Source organism: Boleophthalmus pectinirostris, unplaced genomic scaffold (genome assembly GCF_026225935.1).
Source record: "Boleophthalmus pectinirostris isolate CB_2022bp ecotype Guang Dong unplaced genomic scaffold, ASM2622593v1 HiC_scaffold_18, whole genome shotgun sequence".
In the NCBI taxonomy this organism is placed as follows: Eukaryota; Metazoa; Chordata; class Actinopteri; order Gobiiformes; family Gobiidae; genus Boleophthalmus; species Boleophthalmus pectinirostris.
The window spans coordinates 67,288-93,093 of NW_026571133.1; the positions used below are offsets into that span (position 1 = coordinate 67,288).

At 40.3% G+C, this 25,806-nt stretch overlaps 1 protein-coding gene across 3 annotated transcripts in view; it reads right to left on the bottom strand.

Moving 5' to 3' along the window:
- Positions 1-25,806, bottom strand: part of nap1l1 (nucleosome assembly protein 1-like 1) — a 63,609-nt gene that overhangs the window by 19,185 nt on the left and 18,618 nt on the right. For 2 of the 3 annotated variants that reach the window (XM_055153266.1, XM_055153264.1), the window contains exons 4-9: positions 21,445-21,547; positions 18,909-19,050; positions 13,085-13,177; positions 6,215-6,343; positions 1,180-1,251; positions 825-964 (exon numbers count right to left, since the gene is read on the bottom strand). In XM_055153266.1, the coding sequence (XP_055009241.1) occupies positions 825-964; positions 1,180-1,251; positions 6,215-6,343; positions 13,085-13,177; positions 18,909-19,050; positions 21,445-21,547 (679 nt within the window). The remainder of the gene's footprint in view (positions 1-824; positions 965-1,179; positions 1,252-6,214; positions 6,344-13,084; positions 13,178-18,908; positions 19,051-21,444; positions 21,548-25,806) is intronic. The other variant, XM_055153265.1, reaches the window with a different exon arrangement.

Genomic DNA, 25,806 nt, shown 5'->3' on the forward strand with positions numbered 1-25,806 from the left:
AACCCAGTCTAAACCCAGGTCCAAATGAGGTCTAAACCCAGGTCTAAACCCAGGTCTAAACCCAGGTCTAAACCCAGGTCCAAATGAGGTCTAAACCCAAGTCTAAACCCAAGTCTAAACCCAAGTCTTCAAACCAGGACTCAACCAGGACTCAACCAGGACTCAACCAGGACTCAACCAGGACTCAACCAGGACTCAACCAGGACTCAACCAGGACTCAACCAGGACTCAACCAGGATTTAACAGGACTAAATCCTGCTGCGTAGACCGTATCTCCTCCTTTTCTATCAATAATATTTTTAATATGTTTAAGTAAAGTCTGGGCTTTTTATTTTCTTTTATCAGACAAAACATCTTATGTTACAAAATCCTCGTCTTTGTTTCTCTACAGCAAATCAAGTAATCCAAAGTATTCAGATTACATTACTCAGATTACGTTACAAACTACATTTTGGGGTCTGTAATCTGTAATCTGTAGGGGAATACATTTTAAAAGTCACCTTCCCAACACTGTCTGCAGTACTATGTAAATAAATCACCATTAACCACCATTTTGATTTATTATTAATATAATATTTGTATTTGTTTATTCTACACACACGTCTCTACGCGCTCAGACATTAAAGAAACGTTCTACATTTACCTGGATGTGGACTTCCTCATTCTAACTCACCTGAACTTCTACTACTGCCGTCCTGACCCGACATCCTGTAGTTATTTCTAACCAGCGCTCAAGTTTCCACATATTACAGTCGTCCTTACAACTACATAAAATACTACAGTATATATATTCTAGAGTATAAACCCCGGGGTTTTACTCTCACCCTGTGCAGCTCATGATCTCTGGGCCGTCGAAGGAGAAGGGGTCGCTCTCGTCCGGCTCAGACCTCATTTTGTACGTCTTTGTGAGGACTGTGTTCGAGAAGAAGTCATTTGGCTCGAAGTGGAATTCTAATGTAAAACTCTGCAGCAGAAAAAAAAAAAAAAAAAAAACACGACATTAGACTGGGCTTTGTGCTGACGCAGGAGATATGACATCACGCTGGGGGTGTTCTGCACGTGTGTGTACGGCAGAGAGACAATTCACACATTTGCAAACACGGGCTGATAAATTTAGATCTGTATGAAAATGAGGGAAAAAAAACGAACAAAATGGATTTAAACAGTGGAAGTTCTTACCATGGGCTGCCCTGGATCTGAGAATTTCACTTTGATATCTTGTAAATGTTTAAGGATAGGCTCATCGTGTTCCTAGAGAAGAGAAGAGAAACAATTTAAGGGTTAATATCAGGTGAAAACAGCTGTATTTGACAGTTTAAAAGCAATTTCTATGGTAAAAGTGGTAATTTTTATAGATTTTTTAAAGTTTTAAGACACCACATAGTGAAGAAAATAATCATCCTTCGGTTTAGAAATGAAAGTAATGCCATTTATAGAGCAGGATGGTCTGATATAAATAGAAAAGTGTTAAAAAATACAAGATAGATCTGATATTTTTTACTTTTGCTGCCCTCAAATGATCCTGGACCTACTACATGCAAAGAATTGTAATTTTTAGTCCCGCTCCTGCCCACATCTGCGATATTTTGTCTCGCTCCCGCCCGCAAAACCTGCAAGATGTTGATGTTTGCCTTTTAAAACTCTACTAAACACAGAGAAGTGGAAAGGAATTGTCTAAAACAGAGGAGTCAAACTCAAATTCACAGAGGCCAAAATTAAAAACTGGGACTAAGTCGTGGACCAAACTAAATTTTTACTGAAACATTTCAACAGCATCTGCATGTTTTCTCTTCTTTCGAGATATGTAATATTAAACCTTTTCTTAGTAAAATAAATGTTTAATAATAGTTTTGCTCAAACACTGAATCCAGAACAAACAGGATATAAAATAACAGCATTTTAAATAAATAATGTCTCTATAGTCGATCTGTAGCTGGTGGGCAGCTCTAATGCAGATTTGATATAATATTGCAGCCAAATGTAATTATATCGTGGGCCAATTTTGGCTAACGGGCCTGAGTCTGATACTTCTGGTCTAAAATGTGCGTGAGATTAGACCACATCTGCAAATTTAGGCTTAAAATGTTTATATTAATGCCAAATAAAATATCCAGCACAAATTATATATATGATAGGCAAACATTATTTGTATATTTTACTTTATTCTCATATTTAGTTTGGGGGACTGCGGTTCATCATCCCACCTGCTCGCTCCCGCAATGAGCTTTCAAAATGTGTCTGCACTGCATTGTTTTGTACGGCTCTACAAGGAACCACTCATCCATCCACACACCACAGTACACAGACACTGAGGCGGGTTAAGCGTCTTGTCCAAGGACACAACGGCAGCATTCATCTGTGAGAGCTGAAATCACACCATCAACCTGTGGGTCAGTGGATCTGACCGCTCAACCCCTGTTTTATGTATAGAGGGGGATCTGATAGCCGGGCTTGCACAAACTAGTGTCTCCGCCTAATTTCATTTCTCTTCAGTGACTAGGTCAGGAGTCAGAATACACTAGACGGTTTGCAAGAATCCAGGAAGTTGTAGACCACACTCTAGTCAATCAATGAAGAGCTGTGAAGTCATGACGTCAAACTCAAGCATCTGTCTGTGTCCCTTTTGTGGAACAGCACAACAGTAAACAAAGCGTCGAGATGGACGTAGACCAGGGGAGTCAAACTCATTTTCACCAAGGGCCACATTTGGATCATGTTTGTCATCAAAGGGCCAGTTGTAAAGTTAAGACTGTAACTACCTATAATATCAGTATGTTACAAATCTGTAAAAGTCTGTATTTAATTTTCCATTTCATATTTCTGATTTATTTTCATGTTTTTTTTTACCTTTTATTATTTACTGGTATTCTTGTTGTTCTTTGATTTTACTAGTTTCATTGTCTTAATGAGGACTAGTAGAGTTAAGTAGAGCTTTACTTTATATTTCTTTTGGACATGTTTTATCTGTATTTGTGCAGCACTTGGGAAACTGTTTTGTTTATGAAATGTGCTGCAGAAATAAAGTGGACTGGATTTGATTTAAAGGATTAAGTTAAAACATTTACATTCACGAAATAACCGTCCTTCTGCATCAGTTTTTATTTTCTTGGACAGTTTTGGGGAAATTTGATGAGTTTTCTTGGCCTCTCCAGTGGCGAGATGCAGTCACTTCGCCGGAAACAACTGCGGTGCATTGTGGGAGATGTAGTAGCGGCACAGAGTCACAACATCATAATAAATTATACCTTTTAACCCATTGTGGGCCACATAAAATGGCTTGGCGGGCCGGATGTCATGTAGACGAAGACATTCTGTGTTGGCAACGTTTCCCCAGATCGAGGATTTAAAGCCGGAAGAAAGAGAATGTTTGGTGAATTTTATCAAGGGGAAAGACGTTATTGTCCTTCTTCCTACGGGATTTGGTGCATTACATACATCACGAACAAACAGCAGCGATTAGTTAAATAAAAAAAACACCCGCCTACAGTTGAGCGAAAGAATCCTAATGCTGCGAGGTCACATGGTTTCCACGAAGTGAAACCGGCTGATGAATCAGGCTGGGATTTTGATACTCAGGAGTTTTCTGGAGCCACATTGTTAGTCTTTTCAGCCCCTGCATTTTCCACTAAGAATCATGTTTGCCAGACAACAGCAGCGACGCCAGAAAGTGCAAAGGAGGTGAGGATTTTAATGCATTTGTGGGAAGTGTGTTTAAGCTAAAATAAAATAAGGTGTAAGGAAAAAGTTGGGGGAATTATAAGTTTTTATTTACTGAGCGAAGGTGCGGATATGTTTGAAAAGTCGGCTGCATAAAATAAAATAAAATAAAAGCGCCGCTCCGCTGTTTTGCCGTGTCCTCTGCTGCACATCCGCCCACTTCGGGGAGAAACACACGAAACTAATGAGTCACGTTTTATTTGCAACGTTTCCAGCGGCGGAAAAACAAATCTGATACTGAGAGAAAACATCTGAATTAAATATCGGGCAGAACAACACCACACAGCAGACACTCGGAATCTGTGGTTATGTTATAAAAATGCTCCTTTTTGACAAATATACAATCGAAAAGGCCATTTTAAGTGGAAAATAATCTGCTGTTCTCTTGTGTGATCTGCACATATCCATAGGAGGTGCATAAGTAAGTAATTTCCGTTGAAGTATTTCCCCTTGTGGATCGATAAAGTTTGTCAAAATCCAAGCATGTAGCACTTTGTTGAGCTGGCGTTTACTATAAAAGGGGCAGACGGGAAACGGCTCCTTATACCTCATCCTGTTCCTTTATTATTAAGTCGTTCTGGATCAATATCGCAATTTAAAAAGTCCAAAAATACAACACCGATCCCTGGGTGTCAGATTACAACTACAGCAGTGTTTTGGTTCAGCTTTGGCCGTTTTAAACGTGCTCTAAAAACACAATTTTGATTTTATTATTTGACAAAAGCACAATGTTTTTAAAAAGGTGCACTGTGTATGTTCTGGTGGAGGGTCCATCACCGTCTTGTTTCTATGGAGATGTCGCTGCTCTGTCCGGAACGTTCCACAGTGTGACATTAAAACAGCTCTACTTTACATTTATTCAGTTACAGGTGGATTTATATTTCAAAAATACCTAGAAAAACATTCTGACTGAGCAGGGGTCGCCTTTCCACACATTTGAAGACTATTGCACTTTTCTCTCTGGAATTATCCATCATGCACTTTCTCACTCAAGTCCGGTTTACGGTCCAGTGCCAAATCGTCCACATCAGGACACAGACTCTCCGCGTCGATGTGAACTTCCTACACAGAGCGTCTGCGTCGATCGACATGCACCTCTGTAATTTTCTAACTACGTGTCGAAGTGACGCAGACAATAAGAGCTGTGACTGGTCCTTTCTACATAAATTTCCTGTTCTCTCCTTTCATTTCTTTCATTATACATTCAGTAATAATGTGTTTAATGCAGCTTTGCGCACATTTGTTTACGTTTTACAGAAACAAAACTTAAAACCACATGGCTCATTTGCATAAACTTAGCGCCGAAATAAACAGCTCGTGACGCGGTTCAGTTTCTGTCGGACTAAAGGACACAGCTCAGTGGAATATGAGTGTTCTTTCTGTGACAGAGGGGTGTTTCTGCTGATGGTGAGTCTGTTCTGTGTTTCTGTCGCGTTGGAGATGGTTCATGTGAAACTTTTCAGAGATTATACGTCTACAGGTCGTACACATACACTATATATACGAATTGACATATCCTCGCCTCCTCGCGTTGTGTCGGTGAATTACATCGTGGCGCATAGACTGTGCTTCTATCGCATTGGAGATGGTTCATGTGAAACTTTTCAGAGATTATAAGTCTGCAGGTCACACGCTTAGACCGTATATATGATTGGACATATATCCTCGCCTTGTGTTGCATCTGTGAATTACTTCACGGCTCATAGACCTTGACGCAGACCCATAAATCAAAAATGACGGCGATAAGGTGACGGCAGCAGAGCCATACTTCACCCTTTACAGTTATTCCAAAATTCTGCCGCGCGCCTTTTAACTGGAACCAAAGAACGTGAGCACATCACCCCAATTTTAGCGTCGCTGCGTTGGTTTCCAGTTCATTTTAAAGTTGATTTCAGGATTTTGCTTGTTCTTTTTTAAAGCTTTGAATGGACTGGCCTCACGTTACATTTCAGAGGGTGCAGGGATGTAAATTTGGATAAGATCCGAGGTCCGAGGTCCAGCTCCAGCTCGTGGGAGCCAAAACAAGACTTAAAACCACAGGGGGGGGACCGGACCTTCTGTGACCGACCCCAAACTCTGGAACGCTCCGACCCCCACGTCCCAACAGCCCCCGCAGTGGAGAGTTTTAAGTGTCGTCTTAAGAACCACTTTTATTAACACCGAGTGAGTTGTGGGGTCCTCTGTCTTTTATTTGCTTTTATCGTTTTAGGACTTGGTAGGAACACATTTTAGAAATTTACCTTTTCGTTTTCTTCGTTTTATGATCTCTGTGCAGCACTTTAGAAACTGCTTTGTTTGTAAAATGTGCTACAGAAATAAAGTGGATTTGGCTTGAGCTCCATGAAGATAGAAAAGTTTAATGTCATCGCTTTGTCTGGAATGTTTCACAGTAGAACATCTCCACGGAGAAACACGATGCAGCTTCAGTAAGTCTTGGGTCATGGCCAGAATAATCGACTGTAATATCACGTGACCGCTCTGGGTCTGCGGTACAAACCTGGAGCATGTCGCTGAGCAGGTCCACGTTCTTAAACACCGTGAGCCAGAACTCTGGGATTCCTTTGGGGTCTTCTTTCTCCTCATCCTTTTTCTCCTCCTCCAACTTCGCCTTCTCCTTCATCTCCTCCTGAAACACAACAGCGGCGTTTTAACGTAATCAGAGAAAGACCACGCCCAAGTTAATCCTTTAAAATGTGTTCAAGCATTTTATTTGTATAGTTATTGGCCTTTAAATGTGCTCTTGAATAGGGGGTGTGCAAAAATATTTAAATATCGATATATCGCATTGTTTAATTTGACAATGCAGTATCGATATATCACCAAGAGTATTTTTTGGTATAATTCACTAAATTATTTTGTGTAAGAGCTACAACTTTGTTGACATTTCCATCATTTTGATGAGGAAAATGAATGTTTTTCATATTAATTCTGTACAAAATTAGTGGACTTAGTAGGGATGTAACGATATACAAATCTGTCGGTATAACATTATCACGATATGCATCTCACTAGGGCTGGGTTTCATTAAGAAGTTGCCGATACGATACATATCTCGATACGGTGCACATTCAATTCAATATATTTCAAATCGAGTCGATACGATTCAATAAAAATAAAGGCTAAAACATGTCTGACACTAAAAATCTTTGTTAAACCACTTCTTGTGCAAAGTGAATAAAAAACACACCCATTTTAATCATCAAAACAGTGAAAATGTCAAATGTGTTGCATAAATAATTTTCCTTCCACCAAACAAGCAACAAAACTGTAGCTCTGTAACAAAATAATTGAGTAAAATACACCAAAAATTACTCTTGGTGATATGTTGATACAGTATCGATACCGTGTGCTGCTGTATCATCACATTAAGCAATACAATATATCGATATTTCAATATTTCTGCACACCCCTACATCTCATGGTACGATATTTATTGTGATATTTTGGAGAGGCTAATGTATTTGTAGATAGGACACGTTTCTGCTTTTAAAATACCTTGACAAGATTTTGGTGTTAATCATTTCCGTCACAATCCCAAGAATTCAAGTAAAAAATATTTCTTCGTGTTTTCTGCACTAAAATGAACCATGGGACATGTAGTTCTCCATGTTTATAAACTGCTGTTATTATAAAAACCTGCATTAAAGCAAAGAAACTTGTAATTCGATATATTGTGACAGTCCATGATATTATTGTGAGACACTGACGATTCATCATTTTGATGAGTAAAACGATTTTTCCTATTAACTCTGCACAAAATTAGTAGACTTAGCTCCCACCCACACTAGTACATATTCAAGTTGTTTTCTTTGTGGATGCAGTGTTCGTTCACACTAATCTGATGGAAAACGGCTCCAGAGACGGAACGATCTGGTGCCTCCAGTTCCCACAAATTCACCTGTGTACAGATCTGATCCGGCACCATGTGGACACCTGAAAACACTGATACTCTGATGTAGGACATCGGTCATGTGACACTATTGCGGAAAACAGTTTAAACAAACCAGAGAAAAACGAGACACAGCGGAGCCAGAACTACTCACTAGTACAAGGTCCACAAAGACTGTTTTCACACTTGCCACCTTCCTCGGCTCAAAATCGGCTGCTGCAACTTCAGACACGGTGCTCCACTTTTTTTTTTTTTTACCGCCCACGTGACGTCATGACAGCCTAATCATGTGATTATCATTTCAGGTGGTTTCGTGTTACCGTGCGGATCATGGACACAAATAGTTTCCGATACAGTGACTTGTTTCAGTGTAAACATAACCTTAGTAGACTTAGTATCACAGTCATGATTTAGACTTTTATGTCACTGAAACATATCAAATAGATTTGAAATGCATCGTATTGAATCGAAAAATGTATCGTGGCTTATGTATCGAGGTATGCATCATGTCGGCTGCTTCTTAATGACACTCAGACCTACTCTCATATACCTTTGGCATTTCATGTTTTGGACCTTAAAATAACGGCCATCTACAATCACAGAATGTAACTTATACGGTTATAAATTGTTAATGAGTCCCCAAAATGTCACAACAGGAAGCGGGAAACCAGGAATTAGGCAAATATAGGCACACACCGGCAGATTTAATTACCCCAGTACAAATACGGAATGAGGCATTCTCCAGGTCAAAATAATTCTAAGACTATGTTCAGACTGCAGCCTGAAGTGACCCAAATCTGATTTTTTGGCCCCTGTGTGACCTGTATCTGATCTTTTAATGACAGTGTGAACGACACAGATCCGATGTTTTCAAATGTGACCCAGGACACTTGGGCTACGTTCAGACTGCAGGGCTTAACGCTCAATTCCGATTTTTTTGTGAAATCCAATGTTTTTGCGAGGTCGTTCACATTTCCAGTTAAATGTGACTTGTGTGTGACTCCAGTGTGAACATTAACGGCCCATCAACCGCAGCGAGCGTCTCTGTGTTTACAGAAGTTGTCCAAACATGGACGCAGCATCGAGCACCTGGAGATTTTAAAGTTCCTCTCGTACCGGAGCCAGAACATGAACAACTTACTTGTTTTAAGGAGGAGATTGAGAAGGAGAAGGACGAGGTTTTTGGTCGTGGTGTTTTGTGGGGCAGCGGCAGCGACGTCCGTTGAAAGGAACGTGTGGATGTGGAGACGGAGCCAAGAGTGGTGAGTGGTGATGTGCTTTGCTTCATTAACAATTTTCTCTACTTCAGCGCAGAATAGTGACGTTTGTGTCTTGTTGATAACGTGTAGGTGGATGAATGCACTTTGGCCGTTCAGACTGAAGTCACATGTCAAAAGATCAGATATGTATCAGTTTCAGGAGCACATATCCAAGTGTCCTGGGTCACATTTGAAAAAAATTAAATAAATCGGGTCTGTGTTGTTCAGACTGTCATTAAAAGATCAGATACAGGTCACACAGAGGCCAAAAAAAAAAATAAAATAAAAAAAAAAAAAATCGGATTTGGGTCACTTCAGGCTGCAGTCTGAACATAGCCTTGGATATGTGCTCCTAAAACTGAAGTAGGTGAAAATTGTTAGCTACAACACGTTCTAAGTTGTTCATGTTCTGGCTCCGGTACGAGAGGAACTTTAAAATCTCCAGGTGCTCGATGCTGCGTCCATGTTTGGACAACTTCCGTAAACACAGAGACGCTCGCTGCGGTTGACGTCGTCGTGTCTCCAGTGTCACATGTGGGACACTTTTGGGCCGTTTAATGTTCACACTGGAGTCACATACAAGTCACATTTAACTGGAAATGTGAACGACCTCGCAAAAACATCGGATTTCACAAAAGAAATCTCTGCAGTCTGAACGTAGCCAAAGTCTGCTCTTGTGGTAATCATAACGACAACGGCAACGTGCACTTCATGACTATCGGAAAATAAAACTTTTTTTTTTTTTAATTAGATGCGTACAACAAATGGCAAACTCCGCTCCCGTCTCTGAAAGCTTATGAAAAGTGCTTATTGTGGGGAATAATTAGAATGCTCTGAATACACAAGGTAAACGAGGAATAACTTTACTTCATATCGTGTTTGTCTTAAAACAGAAGAGGAAAAAAAAAAAAAAATAATTATTCTTGTAATTAGTGATCTTTTTTTTCCCCCTCTTCCTTTCTCTGTTCCTTCTCCTTTCATTACCCCTTTGTTCCTTGGTTATTTATTCATTCATTTATCCTCCCCCCTCCTTTTTTTCCTCGTGTCAGTCCAGTTTAGGACAGTGGGCCTTGTTCCTGAGGGTCGCTCCATCATCAGGGACTTTAGTTCATTTTAAAAGAGTTTGCAGTGGGTCCATTTCTGTTTTTCACATTTTTTAAGACAAAGTAAAACTAAAACTAAGTACAGCACCTTTTAAATCTCATTGCTCTGATACAGGCTTGAAATAAATCATGTTCTCGTGCCGATAGCGTTGGTAGATTTTCACCGAGTGTGTTCACATGCGCCCGAGTTGTCCAGTTATGAGTCTTATCCCGGTGATGACAGGATCCTGGATTTGGCGTTTACGTGCGCTCAGAGGAACCAGGACGTTCATGTCTCTGTGCGCACGAGGAATCAAGAGTATCCTGGATATTTAGACTGGTTTCTATGGCAACTATGGTACAAATATGGCAAGGAGCTAAGCGGGTAGTGACTTTGCAAATTTATGGCTTTTTAAACAGGTTTCTGACAACAAAAAAAGACAAATATTCAAGTACGAACATGAGACTGTGGGGGTGGAACGATATCCAAGGCTCATGATATGATATCGTCACGTATGAACCTCACGGTACGATATTTATTGTGATATCGTGGGAAAGCTCACTGATTAGGGATGTAACAATATACAAATCTCTCTGTACAATGTTTTTGCTATATACATCGGTACGATATTTTTTGCAATGTTTTGTGGAGGCTAAAAAAAAAAAAACATAATATGCTGCTTTTATCTCTTAAAACCCCTTGACAAGACTTAATCCAAAGAACTAAAGACTTAAGTGTTAGACCATGATCCTTTGCTCCATTTCATTGCAGACTACAAGAAGAAATAACAGTTCTATGTAGTTCCTCATCTTTTTTTTTTTTTTTTTAGATATTGCTGCACCACAACTCTTCATTTAAAAACAAAGCGACTTGTAATTCGATATATTGTGATGGTCCATGATATTATTGTGAGAACTTTGATGATACGTTATCACGATATTTTGGTTATTGTTACATCCCTATGAGACTGTGGAGCTGTCAGATTCAGTAAAAGTTGTTTTTAACAGTTGAGAAATACGACAGTGTCAGTTTAGTTAAAAAAATAAATAAATAAAAAAAGCACAAATCACCACAGAGCTGAACCTGGGCATTAAAATGTGTCTGTATTAAACATTAGACTGCTTTATTTTGTTTATAAGTACACATTATTATTACTAAGGCTACGTTTACATGATGAGGGTCTGAACAGAAGACGCAAAAGTGGTGTCGCGTCTTCACTTTTTATTCTGTGTTTAGACGAGTGTTTTCGGGAGTAAATCTGCGTGCAGACGGTGACGCAAAAGTGTGTGGAATTCAACTGTGTATGTTTAAAGCAACAAGGGCGTCTTTAGACATACAGAAGTTTTTTCATCAGCTACTCCTTGCCACAGAGTTGTTACACCATCGACTGGTTCTCCAGGTCTCGTCCAGATCCGTCTGACTCGACTGCGACGACCTGGTGCGTCCAGAATTTGACAGAGGTGATTGCAGATCCTCCTCTGTTCACTAATAGTATCTCTGCAGATTCTCCACATTTGTTGGGACGCCTCCTGTAAGTTTATTAGAGCTGCCAGAGCAGCCTGAAGGTTGGATGCATGGAAATGATCCGACATGTTTGTTTCTGTGTCCTGTATGTATGTGACGTAAACACGTACGCGACCTGAGCAGATCTGACCAGAGTTTTGCGTCTTGGGCAGTGTAGACGGAAACACTACGGTGGAGAGTATTCAACTTTTCCACTCGAGGGTGGTTTCAGATTATTACGCTTTTAAGCCCCAAAAACGCCGTCACCGTCTAAATCAGGGGGTGTCCAAACTTTTTGTTTTATTAAGGGCCACATTTCTAAACACAGACGAAGCAGAGGGCCGATCGAGGGCCGATCGAGGGATGTAGACTGATGCTCAGTAAAGGGAATAATTGAAATGCGTACATATTTAACACTTTAGAATCTCAGAAGAATTAACGAGCGATTATCGATTAATCATTAACGTTTTTATATTAAAATGATCATCATTATTATTACTATCTGCACTACTAATCTGCATAAATAAATTCAACTTTACGACATATAAACTGTAACGACTCTAGAGCCACATCAGCCCGTTTGACATTATAATGTGTTTAATTCAGTTTTGTTCAAATCTCACAGAAACAAAACTTAAAACCGCATCACTAATTTGCATAAACTAAGTGAAGATAAAACTACAGCTCTCTTGTGTCGCTGATGCGGTTCAATATCTGTTCAGATTAAAAGACATGACTCAGGTGAATACAGGTTAGTGTGACCAGATTTGCGTTTGTCAAAACCAGGACAGCGTACGGGGGGAGGGGCCTCGTCATCCACATTGAGCGACTCTCACCTGGAAAAACTTTTTCCCACTGGACACAGAAACATATGTGCTGCTTTATACACTGTGCACATGGACTCACACTTGTCCCGAACGCAACGGAAAGTGTGGAATTTCTTGTACAAATCATCGTTAAATCCACATTTGTGCTTCGGTTCGTTACAGACTGACCCACTGTTTGTGTCTCGCTCCTTCTGATGCAGAGACACATGTACACACCTGTTTGGTCACGATACACACAGCAACATACATTTGGTTATGATTAATCGATTCACGCCCAAAATGATTAAAAAAAAAAAAAACTCAAGGTAATTTGGGCCTGGAAGTCTGAGGGCCAAGAAAAAAAATTGTCTGAGGGCCGCATTTGGTTTGGACATGCCTGGTCTAAACAAAAGGCACTTCAGATAAAATATTTTGTCATTTTTACCCGCATGCGTTCTCATGTAAACAGGCCCTTAAAAAAAAATCCCTGTTAGAAGTTTGAGTCCTTTTGGTAAAGTCACTGCTCCGACCACATCTGTTACTCGAGTTCGCACACGCTCAGTACAGCTCCAGTTTTGAGAAATCAGAACAGTTCGTTTACAGGCCGCAGTTTCCTGGAGACTATCAGAAAAACCCAGCGAGCATCTCCTGGTTCCACATCACCGGGATACTGGCATATCCAGGAGACCGACACCAGGATACTGCGTCTACACGGACACCAACAAAACCAGGATACTCAAAAAAACCCGATCATAACCAGGAGACTGAGGCGCACGTAAACACACTCGCCGTTAATATCGCTGTAGTCGAGTGAATGTTTGCTGTACCTGTTTACTTACTGTGAGCTCTTCCTCATCGTCAGCTTTCCACTCGCACTCTTCGTCTGTGGGCTCGTAGGCAGCTTTGACGATCTCGCTCCTCTGTGAACGGATAAACACACACACAAACACGATCAGACCCAGGCAGAGGTGTGAGCCGTACCAGCGTTTCGGTGTTTTTATACAAACAAATATGGCTGCTGAACCGCGTGGGACGAGGCGCAGCGCTGGAAACGAGGACAGGTTCAAAAATTATGATACATTTTTATATTTTGTCATGAAGAAGTAAGCGCGGATGAGTGATTATATTTGTTATTTAAAAGGTGTTTTGCACAATTTTTCTGGTGGAGGGTCCGTCACCTGCTCGTCTCCATGGAGATGTTATTCCTTTGCCTAGAATGTTCCATGGTATGACATTAAACGCATCTATCTAGTGAGTTTCTATTGCTCAAAAATACAATAATTCTCTCTGAATAGCGTTGCTTCTCTACTATAGTTTACATGACAGATCAAATTTGTAGTCTCCCTTGAAATGGGATCGTTTTAACAGACCTTTTTCACAAAGACCCGGAATTGTCCCACTGTAGGTTTTATGCAGAACTTCTGATTCAACAGTTTTCAGTGGCAAAATGTCTGGAAATGTCTCACGTGAAAAACTGGTTCCACCTCAGGCTTGATACGTGCATCATATAAATAATCAAATGATGAATTGCAGTAGCAGTAGTACTAGTAGTAGTACTAGTAGTACTAGTAGTAGTACTTGCAGTACTAGTAGTAGTAGTACTAGTACTTGCAGTACTAGTAGTAGTACTAGTACTTGCAGTACTAGTAGTAGTAATAGTACTTGCAGTACTAGTAGTACTAGTACTTGCAGTACTAGTAGTAGTACTAGTACTTGCAGTACTAGTAGTAGTACTAGTACTTGCAGTACTAGTAGTAGTAATAGTACTTGCAGTAGTAGTAGTAGTAATAGTACTTGCAGTAGTAGTAGTAGTAATAGTACTTGCAGTAGTAGTAGTAGTAATAGTACTTGCAGTAGTAGTAGTAGTAATAGTACTTGCAGTAGTAGTAGTAGTAATAGTAGTTAGTAGCTAGTAGTAGTAGTAGTAGTAGTAATAGTACTTGCAGTAGTAGTAGTAGTAATAGTACTTGCAGTAGTAGTAGTAATAGTACTTGCAGTAGTAGTAGTAATAGTACTTGCAGTAGTAGTAGTAATAGTACTTGCAGTAGTTGCAGTAATAGTACTTGTAGTAGTAGTAGTAGCAGCAGTAGTAGCAGTACTTGCAGTAGCAGTAGTAGCAGTAGCAGTTGCAGTAGCAGTAGTAGCAGTAGTAGTTGCAGTAGCAGTAGTAGTAGTAGTTGCAGTAGCAGTAGTAGTAGTTGCAGTAGCAGTAGTAGTAGTAGTTGCAGTAGCAGTAGCAGTAGTAGTAGTAGTTGCAGTAGCAGTAGCAGTAGTAGTAGTAGTAGTAGCAGTAGTAGCAGTAGCAGTAGCAGTAGCAGTAGCAGTAGCAGTAGCAGTAGTAGTAGTTGCAGTAGCAGTAGTAGTAGTAGTAGTAGTAATAGTAGTAGTTGCAGTAGCAGTAGTAGTAGTAGTTGCAGTAGCAGTAATAGTAGTAGTTGCAGTAATAGTAGTAGTTGCAGTAATAGTAGTAGTTGCAGTAATAGTAGTAGTTGCAGTAATAGTAGTAGTTGCAGTAAGTAGTAGTAGTTGCAGTAGCAGTAGCAGTAGCAGTAGTAGTTGCAGTAGCAGTAGCAGTAGTAGCAGTTGCAGTTGCAGTAGCAGTAGTAGTAGCAGTAGCAGTAGCAGTAGTAGTAGTAGTAGTAGCAGTAGTAGTAGTAGTAGTAGTAGTAGCAGTAGTGCAGTAGTAGTAGCAGTAGCAGTAGTAAGTAGTAGTAGTTTGCAGTAGCAGTAGCAGTAGCAGTAGTAGTAGTTGCAGTAGCAGTAGTAGTAGTAGTTGCAGTAGCAGTAGCAGTATAGTAGTAGCAGTAGTAGTTGCAGTAGCAGTAGCAGTAATAGTAGTAGTAGCAGTAGCAGTAATAGTAGTAGTTGCAGTAGCAGTAATAGTAGTAGTTGCAGTAGTAGTAGTAGTTGCAGTAGCAGTAGTAGTAGTAGTAGTAGTTGCAGTAGTAGTAGTAGTAGTTGCAGTAGTAGTAGTAGTAGCAGTAGTAGTAGTAGTAGTGCAGTAGTAGCAGTAGTAGTAGTTGCAGTAGTAGTAGTAGTTGCAGTAGTAGTAGTAGTAGTTGCAGTAGTAGTAGTGCAGTAGTAGTTGCAGTAATAGTAGTAGTTGCAGTAATAGTAGTAGTGCAGTAGCAGTAGGTAGTTGCAGTAGCAGTAGTAGTAGCAGTTAGTAGTAGTAGTAGCAGTAGTAGTAGTAGCAGTAGCAGTAGTAGTAGTAGTAGTTTGCAGTAGTAGTAGTAGTAGTTGTAGCAGTAGTAGCAGTAGCAGTAGTGCAGTATAGTAGTAGTTGCAGTAATAGTAGTAGTTGCAGTAGCAGTAATAGTAGTAGTTGCAGTAATAGTAGTAGTTGCAGTAGTAGTAGTGCAGTAGTTGCAGTAATAGTAGTAGTTGCAGTAGTAGTAGTAGTAGTAGTTGCAGTAGCAGTAGTAGTTGCAGTAGCAGTAGCAGTAGTAGCAGTTGCAGTAGCAGTTGCAGTTGCAGTAGTAGCAGTAGTACTTGCAGTAGCAGTAGCAGTAGCAGTAGTAGTAGTTGCAGTAGTAGTAGTAGTTGCAGTAGCAGTAATAGTAGTAGTTGCAGTAGCAGTAAGTAGTAGTAGTTGCAGTAGCAGTAATAGTAGTAGTTGCAGTAGCAGTAAGTAGTAGTAGTTGCAGTAGTAGCAGTAAGTAGTAGTAGTTGCAGTAGCAGTAAGTAGTAGTAGTAGTAGTTAGTAGTTGCAGTAGTAGTAGTAGTTGCAGTAGTAGTAGTAGTTGCAGTAGTAGTTAGTAGCAGTAGTTGCAGTAGTAGTAGTAGTTGCAGTAGTAGCAGTAGTAGTAGTAGCAGTAGTAGTAGTAGTAGTAGTTGCAGTAGTAGTAATAGTAGTAGTTGCAGTAGCAGTAGTAGTAGTTGCAGTAGCAGTAGTAGTAGTAGTTAGCAGTAGTAGTAGTTGCAGTAGTAGTAGTAGTTGCAGTAGCAGTAGTAGTAGTTGCAGTAGTAGTAAGTTGCAGTAGTAGTAGTAGTTGCAGTAGTAGTAGTAGTTGCAGTAGCAGTAGTAGTAGTAGTAGTAGTAGTTGCAGTAGCAGTAGCAGTAATAGTAGTAGTTGCAGTAGCAGTAATAGTAGTAGTTGCAGTAGCAGTAGCAGTAATAGTAGTAGTTGCAGTAATAGTAGTAGTTGCAGTAGTAGCAGTAGTAGTAGTAGTTGCAGTAGTAGTAGTAGTAGTTGCAGTAGTAGTAGTAGTTAGCAGTAGTAGTAGTAAGTAGTAGTAGTTAGTAGTAGTAGTTAGCAGTAGCAGTAGTAGTAGTAGTTGCAGTAGCAGTAATAGTAGTAGTTGCAGTAGCAGTAGTAGTAGTAGTAGTTGCAGTAGCAGTAGTAGTAGCAGTAGCAGTAAGTAGTAGTAGTAGCAGTTAGCAGTAGCAGTAGTAGCAGTAGTAGTAGTAGCAGTAGTAGTAGCAGTAGCAGTAGCAGTAGTAGCAGTAGCAGTAGCAGTAGTAGTAGTAGTAGTAGTAGTTGCAGTAGTAGTAGTAGTTGCAGTAGCAGCTGCAGTTGCATTATTATCATTTTATTTTTATTTCATTTTGTATTATTTGTATTTATTTTTTCTATTATGTTTAATACTTTTATTATACTTTTTTAAAATTATTTTTTATGCATCCTCGTCATTATCATTACGTTTCATTCCTGCCGAAAATATGAATTTCCTTTGGGATAAACAAAGTATTTTTCTATCGATCAGTCTCGGCGGGATGTTCAACAGTTACCATGGAAACAATGCTCACATTACCAAAATCTGCCAAAATTTTTTTAATATAGTCTGAAAACTAGATTAAAAACTACAAAATAAACTTAACCAACACATTTTCCAGAGACTGTGGTCAAATCGAGTGTTCATGGTCCAGTTTTGGAATTAGATTTTCAACAAAAGGAGAGTGACAAACTGAAAAACTAATTTTATGTGCGAGAGATTTGTTTAACAGCACAAATAATCTCACCTGTTGTAATTCTTTCTGGTCAGATTTTTTTTTATTTTATTTTAACACACTCAGATTAAAGTCTAATTTAAGTATCAGATCTTCAGACAGTGTAGTGCTTTCTGTTAGCTCCACACCCACGGGGAAACACTGACGACATGAGCTGTAAACTCTCAGTAGCTCCTGATCTGAGGCTTTGAAAATGCAGAACACCTCAGAGGCCTGGAGGTTTTGTTTACACCCAAACAAAGATGGCGTCGGGCGCATGTTAGTGACAGACGCTGCAGAAGCCGGAGCGGGTCACGCCAATGAGTCATGATTCAATTTATAGAGATCAGGAAGTCAGATTCTTCATACGCACACGCTAAATATGAGTGGGAGAAACAGACGCTGCACAACCAGGTTTACAAACAATATTTATACGAGTCACTTGATGCTGAAGGATTAAGATTTTAAGTCCATCATTTGCAGGGATAAGAGTGACAGCTGAAGATCACAGCAAAATAACTCAAAGATATCAGATTTGTATTTTTATTTTTATATATGGGCCCGGGTCAAGCAGAAGTAAACAACAAGGCCAAAAATTCAAGTTAATGCATCTGATATAAAACTGTATTGAACAGATACATATGTACTCTAGTTTATGAAACTGTTGACCTTTTTTCTGTACCATTTTTGGTTCTAAAGTTCCATACGTTTTAAACAGACCATGTATGAAACATGGAACAAAAATTATTTCCCAAATTTCAAAGACCTGAAAATCATGTAAATAAATGGATGTATTTCATCATATCTTGTGTTATTCCATCTTTGAACTGTTGATGAAGGGACAGGATTTAAAAAAAAAAAAAAAAGTATTTTAAAATTATAAAAAATTAGCTTGGAAGGACTGACATATTTCATAGAAATAGTTTCCTTTCATTTTAAAGTAATATTAAAGTATTCGTAAGATTATTATTATTATTATTATTATTAATTATTATTTTTATTTTATTTTTATATATATATATTTTTTTTGTATGCATGTTTAGTTAAGTCTGTTTTATTGTGGATGTGCTGGGTATCCAATCCTTCAAATTTGACAAATTATAAATTAATTTATTATTAAAAAAAAACAAAAAACAAAAAAAAGTATTCGGAAGAAAAAAAGTTGACAAATTATGTAAAATCATGCACCTTCTACTTGCTTGTACAATTTTCCCTCCGTTACTTTTCCCTCCTGTTACCATGACCTTTCTTAATAAAAAATCTCATGACTCAAAAAGTAAGAGGTTTTTCAACCTAATCTTGTACCATATGGTAGAAAACTATATGAAGCAAATATTCAAACCAGTTTGTTAAGGATATGTAAGTGAGAACCAAGAGTTTTCACTGTTTGGATTTATTGACCAAAAAGTGCTGCATATTTCATTCCCTCCGTTATCGACATGAGTTTTAAAATTTTTTTGTCAACAACTTGAAAGAATATCACAGGTTTAACTTGACCCTGTTGGAGTGTAACTCTTTCCTACTTTCTGATACTTTACTTATTTCAATAGTTCCTCTAGTTTCTGAATAAGAGACATTTGAATGTAAAAAATCTGCCCGTTTCCCTCCGTTACCACTTGACTGGACCCATGTACTGCTCTAGTTGCTCTCGTTCTCTGGGTTAGGATTATTTTCATGCAGGGTAAAGTTGTGAAGACGACTAGAATATTGAAAAATCACACCTTGTCGAAGAGCGGCTGGTAGAGGGCGGCATATTTTCTCTCGAGCTCGTGGACTTCTTCATAAAACTTTGCCTCGATGTGAGCGCACTTCACCTGCAGGTTCTTCAGAGCGTTGATACGGCGCTTCACCACCTTCGGTAAACTGCATAAAAGAAACAGGAGAGACACTGGTCAATCAGTAAATCAACATTTAATTCACCTGAACCTTCAAAATATGAAACACGAATTAGCCTAAAAGCAGGTTTCATTGAAAATTCTTAAAGCTCTGTTGTAGGCCTGTAACGATAATCAATAAATCAATTAATTGTACGACAACTTAACGAGCTCGATAACCTTTCCGGTCACAGTAAATTCTATTTGCAGCTTGTTTGAGAGCGAGAGAGAACGAGGAAAACAGAAACTGAATGTTAGAAGCTTCTGTCGCTCTGATTCCTCTCATTTATCAAGTGTAATGACGCTTGAACCAACGTGCGCTGTGTTTATCGACACGGCGGATGCGCGTGTAGTCTGAGTGCAGAAGGTTTATGCAACACAAGCGCCGTTTTCAGAGTGACAAAACTGTTCATCTCCGTGCGACAAAACAAGCCACGATGTCAAATCAACACTGGTGAGCGGGACACGACTCAACAGCCACGTGTGTCAAATACAGCGAGCAAATAACGAGAAGAAATGTCTCAAACCCCAACTGCCGATATAAACCCAAACCCGAGCGACAGAACTAACCCCGCCCCCGAGAGAACCCGAAATCCCACAAGAAACCAACACGATACAGACAGCGGCTCTCTTATAGTGAAATAACATCCTGTGTCGCGAGTTAATAAGAAAACTTCAAGGCCAAAATGCCAAGGCCACAGCAGCAGCCACAGAGATGAGACACAATATTCCAATGTAAGACAATAAGGATAAAAACAAACTTCAGAACATTGTTAAAACCTGCTTGAAAATCACAGGGGTCAAACTGAGGGAGCTGCACTTTGTGGGAGGAGCAGGTGCTGAGCAAAGCCAAGTGTCTCGTGGCTCAGCCGCTTCATCCTCTGGCTCCTGATTTTATCCTCATGTCTTCAGGGCGTCGGTTTTATGCTCCTGATACGGAAAACCAACCGGTTCTCTAATTCTTTTGTGCCCTGTGCTATTAAATTGTTAAATTCTAAGGGTACAGTTTTATGAAAGTTTTACACTGTAATTTGTACTTTATTTTGAGTTCCACTGGTGGACGGCAGTGGACTGACACACTTTGTGTTCGTTTTGCTCTGAGATGCTGCTAATGAATTGCCTTATGGAATTAATAAAGTTTTCTGAATCTGAATGACTAAAATCACTTTTAAGGGCAATTTTGTTACATAAACTTAATAATCCATTTTATTTATTGCTTTGGTTGTATTAGATTCAACAGTGGTTTATTCAAGTGTATTTTTGTGAACAAGTCCTCGCTGTAAACCACACATGAGGCTGGTCCTGTGTTAACAAGTCTGTTTTATTTAGGCCTGTTATTTTTGGTTGTCTTACACTTCCTGTGTTAAACGTTCTTTAGAAAGCAAGGTTCATTGATCTTTGAAAGGGTGTGTTTAAATTTTTATTCCATTGTCATTATATTAGTTGAAATTGGTCTCAAAATGTCAATATTATTGTTTATCGCAATAAATTCTTGGTCAATTAATCGTCCAGGCCGACTCTGTTGTTCCTAGTTCAATGAGGAGGAACCGTTTAGCCAAATGTTTTATGGTCAAAAATCAAGCCATTTTCCTTTCTACAGATTGGGAGCTACAGTTGCACTACAAAATGTTTTAAGGTCTAGTGCTTTATCACATAAAGTTTGATTTCATGAAGCTGGTTGAGAAAGTCAAAGCCTGATCTAGTCAGAGCTCAGACTCAACAGGTCCGGGTCTGTTTAGTACCACCGGGAAAACCCCACAGTGGAGAGTTTTTTAAGTCTCGTCTTAAGACCCACTTTTATTCTCTGGCTTTTAATACAGCGTGAGTTATGTGCTCCTCTGTGTCTTTTATTTCATTTATTTATTTATTTAATTTTATCTTTTTTATTTTTTTAGTACCGTTTTAATGTATCGATTTTATTATTTTGTTCATTGATTTTATTATTATTTTATTTATTCTATTAGTGTCTTTATTAAACATAAAAAAAATAAATAAATATAATAAAAAAATCTGAATTAAGTAAAATGTTTTGCATTGCTATGTGAAGCACTTTGGAAACTGTTTTGTTTGTAAAATGTGCTATACAAATAAAGTTGGTGCCACAGTGGGCAGTTTGGCAGCCTCGCTTCAGTCAGTCTGTCCCAGGGCAGCTGCGGCTACAATAGCACCTGACCCCACCGAGTGAATGAATAATCCTCTGTACAGTGTTTGTGTTTTGGGCTCTATATAAATCTGTTTAATTTAAAACAGTGAATGTGACAGAACTTTTAACGTCTACACTGAAATATTTGAGTTACTAGTACAATTTTATCACTTCGTTTGGTCACAGTATAATAAAACCTTCCCTTCTCTCTCGATGTTTGTCCATCCGTTAGTCGCTCACCTCTCGATGTATCCTGAGGGGGAGCCGTTGAGCCCGTCGAGTCTCTCCTGCAGCGCGGCCAAGATCTGTGGGTTCTGCATCATCTGGACCGTCAAACGACTGACTGAAAAACACGCAGATAAACAAAGGTCAGACGTACAGGACAGAACCGGACACGTCATACACAAGAACACAGGACAGAGAAAACAAATCCTCAACTGTGCTCGGCTCGAGAAAGTAACGATGTCATTCTCCCAGATCGAGGGCAAGACAGAATTTTCTATTGATCACATTGTACTTTTCCATTAAATCTCCAAAAGCTGAATAAATAAAAGCTGAACCACAATATTCATGCATCTACCCCTCATGAGTTTTAAATATTGGCCCATAGAACATTGTGACGAGACCTGAAACCCACCAACTGATCTGATTCTTGGGCGACTCATGCCCCATGCGTCGATTAATCTTCTAAAAAGGTGGCGCTGTACTGTGCACTGAGAACTGTATATTCATTTTATCCAATTATTCTTTTTCTTGAAATTAAGCAGAGTTAAGTCTTTTGAGCAGCATCTGGACTTGTGTCGTTTAAAAGTGCAGTGTGTAACTTTTCTGGTGGAGGGTCCGCTTAGTTCTTGACTCATTGAGATGTCGTCACTTTGCCACAATATGGTATGGACTTGTCTATTTCCATAAAAACAAGTTAGGAGGTCAGAACTATGGAAAGCTGGCCACACAAAGAACGCATGTACAGTATTTTTCAGACTTTAAGTTGCACTTTTCATGGTTTGGCGGCTTATACCGTACTTTCCGGGCCATTAGACGCGCTCTTAAGCCTCTAACCGCATCAAAAAACGACCGCAAACCCCATACACGAATCCACTCGGGCGTCCCAGCACGACTTCAGTAAACTACAAAGCCGCAAACACACACGGAGCAGACAGCGACCGCACAGCGACAAACACCCACAGTCACACTCATCACTCCACGCCGAGGAGGAACGGAGGAACGAACCGAAAAAGCGAGCGCAATGTGCCGCTTCTAGACACGACTGAACAACTGAGTCACTGCGAACACGCCGACAATCCAGCGTGTCCCAGACACACCCTCCCTACACGCCACAACTGAACAAAGCCCAGAGTCACCGTGAACGAACAAACAAACAAAACCACTCACCCATCACACTGTTGGGTTTCCTTTAAAGTCCCACGCTATTTGTGAAAAAAGATCGAAAATAGACCATTTAATGACAGTGCGTCTTATAATCCAGAGCGACTAACAGCCCGGAAAATACGGTAAATTAAAATTTTCACTCTGACAGCCACGAGAGGCTCTAGTCTTGCGTGTCAGTTTTCTGCGCATGTCTCCTGCAGAAAGAGCCTCTGTCCTGCTGCAAGTTGTGAAATATTCGGATGAAAACTGTAATCAAGCAGCAGAAAGAAAGTTTGGAGTGAGGGACTGACAGAAAGCGGGGATGGAGAACACAGCTTCACGGGAACCGGGAGGATGCACCATGAAACTTTCCTGAAGTCACTGGATGGATGGACAAAGCCTGGACTTCAGTGACGGACTCTGTGGGAACGGGACTCTGTGGGACTCTGTGGGACTCTGTGGGACTCTGTGGGACTCTGTGGGACTCTGTGGGACTCTGTGGGACTCTGTGGGACTCTGTGGGACTCTGTGGGACTCTGTGGGACTCTGTGGGACTCTGTGGGACTCTGTGGGACTCTGTGGGACTCTGTGGGACTCTGTGGGACTCTGTGGGACTCTGTGGGACTCTGTGGGACTCTGTGGGACTCTGTGGGACTCTGTGGGACAATTCCGCCATTTATGGACCGATTGTCACCAAATTTGGTACATGGGTCAAGCCCCCGTGCCCAATACCGCAAAAAAAAGGTTGGTGATGATCCAAGGTCACGCCATTATAAAGGATCGGCAATTTCGGAACCATCTGCGGCCTAAAATATTCACCCAATCATCACACAATTTCATATGTGACGTTAACAGTCTGTTGTTCTCTCTTCTATTGTTTTTACTACAACTTGACTTTTAAGATGAAATATCGGTTCCTGGTCTCTGATTTGATCAAATAAATTCCCCCCAAAAAGTGCGACTTACGTTTTTTTCTTCATTACGCATTTTTGGCTGGTGCGACTTATTCTTCGGAGCGATTTATTGTCAGAAAAATGCATTTTTGAGCAATAAAAAACAACTTTAACTGAATGACTACAAGGTCGACGTGTTTAATTCCAGCCAAAGCAATAACATCATCACAGAATCAAGCAGAAAACCCCATGAAAGTTACACAGTGTTCCTTTAAAGTCTGATCTGAAGAGGCCGTAGCTCTCTCTCTCCTTTGTATAAACGTCGTCAGTTTTACATTTCTGACCCGGCTCCAGCCTCTCCTCGGTGTTCTTGGCGCAGAGGCAGACGCAGCGCTCATGTTTAAAAGGCTAATCAAAAACCTGCTAAAAATAGGCCGGGCTGTATCCATCCAGACCCCGAACAATCCTCTGGAATACACCGACCGAAGCCGCTGTCAACACCCTTAAGACGAACGCAATCTGGGCCACAACACGGACCAGAAACGACGCAAAAAATCACACCAAATTTTCAATCGTTTTTTTTTTTTACTTTTAACTGAAAAAAATCTATTCTTTTGCATATTTGCCATTTATCACAATACAAAAGTGAGAGGCAAACATAAAGACACAGTACGGAACCTTCTGGCTGTCGCACGTCACCTGTACAATTTATCGAAACAATTTTTAAAAAGCTGCATCGTGTAACTTTTCTGGTGGAGGCTCCGTCAAACGCTTTTCGCCGTGGACATGTCATTTCTTTGTCTGAATGTCCCACAGTGTGGCATTAAACCTTTCTGTCGTCATGGAGACCAAACCAGACCAAGTTACAGGGCAGATCTGCGGAGAGGCAGGCGTTTTTGAGCTGTAAAACCACCTGCGATTGAATAAATGTAAAGTAGAGCCGTTTAATGTCACGCTGTGGAACATTCCAGGCAGAGCGACGACGTATCCATAGAAACAAGCGAGATGTTTTTTATACTATAGTGTGAAAAATAGCCAAAAGGAACATTTCCATGGAAACGAGCAGAAGGACGCAGGTTTTTCAGTGCAATAAACAACCAAAATGAAAAAAGGGAAAGAAAAAATAAATTGTTAAAGGTTGTATGGAGGATTTTGTTTTGTTTCAAATTGTCAGTGATAGATTATAAAGATGCAGTAGCCTTGTAATTATGATGACCAAAAAAAAGAGAATAAAAATTCATCAACTCTGGACGTGGTGGGACTAAACATTTGCCAATAGATAACGACACTGCCTCGTTATCTGTGAGCTGACAGGCTGTCAATCAAACTCCCTACGTTTCTAGTGTAACTGACTTGCCTGCGCCGCCGGTACGTGGTTTACGTACGACTGTCACGCAGTCCACAGACGCAAGACGCACAGACGCTGTTTACTCCACCAACGCAACAGTTCTTAGCGGCTTTTTTTGACCTATATCTTCCTCGCAGTTCGCACAAAGTTTGTTGCAATGGCGACAAGAATCCAGGAGCAGTTCGCCGCAAAAGAAAGTCCGTTTTTGAGGTCGCTGAAAGAAGAAGACAAGGGGAAAAGCAGCGAAGCCAAACTAAGGTGATTCTTATAGATTCATTCCAGCGATGGCGCGACTGAAGCAGACGAAGGGTCTAAAGACTGACGCACTGGTCCACAAATTACTCCTGGACAGGAAACTTCTGCTTATTATGAAAACGTACTTTATTTCCAAGAGTTAGACAAACGTTTTTCAGGACACGAAAGCGATATCCTATGTCTGAAAACGTAATTTTCAAGGCAAAGAAAGAGTCCGCTTGCTGCTGCGTGTTGTAGCTAGTTCATTCGCACGGAATCTCCACGCAACCTTCTCTGCACCCCTTTCCTGCTCCTGTCCCCGCTGCCCGATCCACTCTTCCCCCTGCTCCTCACTTCTCCGGGCACGGAATCTCCGCGCACCGCTCCCCTCTCCTCTCTCTCCCTCTCCTCTCCCTGCTCCTCCGCGCACGAAATGTCTGCACACCCCTCCCCCGCTCCTCACTTCTCCGTCTTGTCTAACCAACACTGTAGTTAGTTGTTTACAAGTCATGTGTGCAGCACCGGCTGTAAACAAACCTGTTTCTGGCGTAAGGAGGAGGAGGGAGGAGGCGTTTCTACGTAGGAGCTGTAGGGGAGGGGGGTGGTTTCACACATGCGCAACATTTGAAAAAGGACAAACAGTCGCTGGATTTCTCGTTCCTTGGAAAATCCTCTATACAACCTTTAAGCCAAAAAGTTACATATTTGTGGCTTTAATGCACATTCTCATCTACGAATGTAATTTTTATATAATATCCA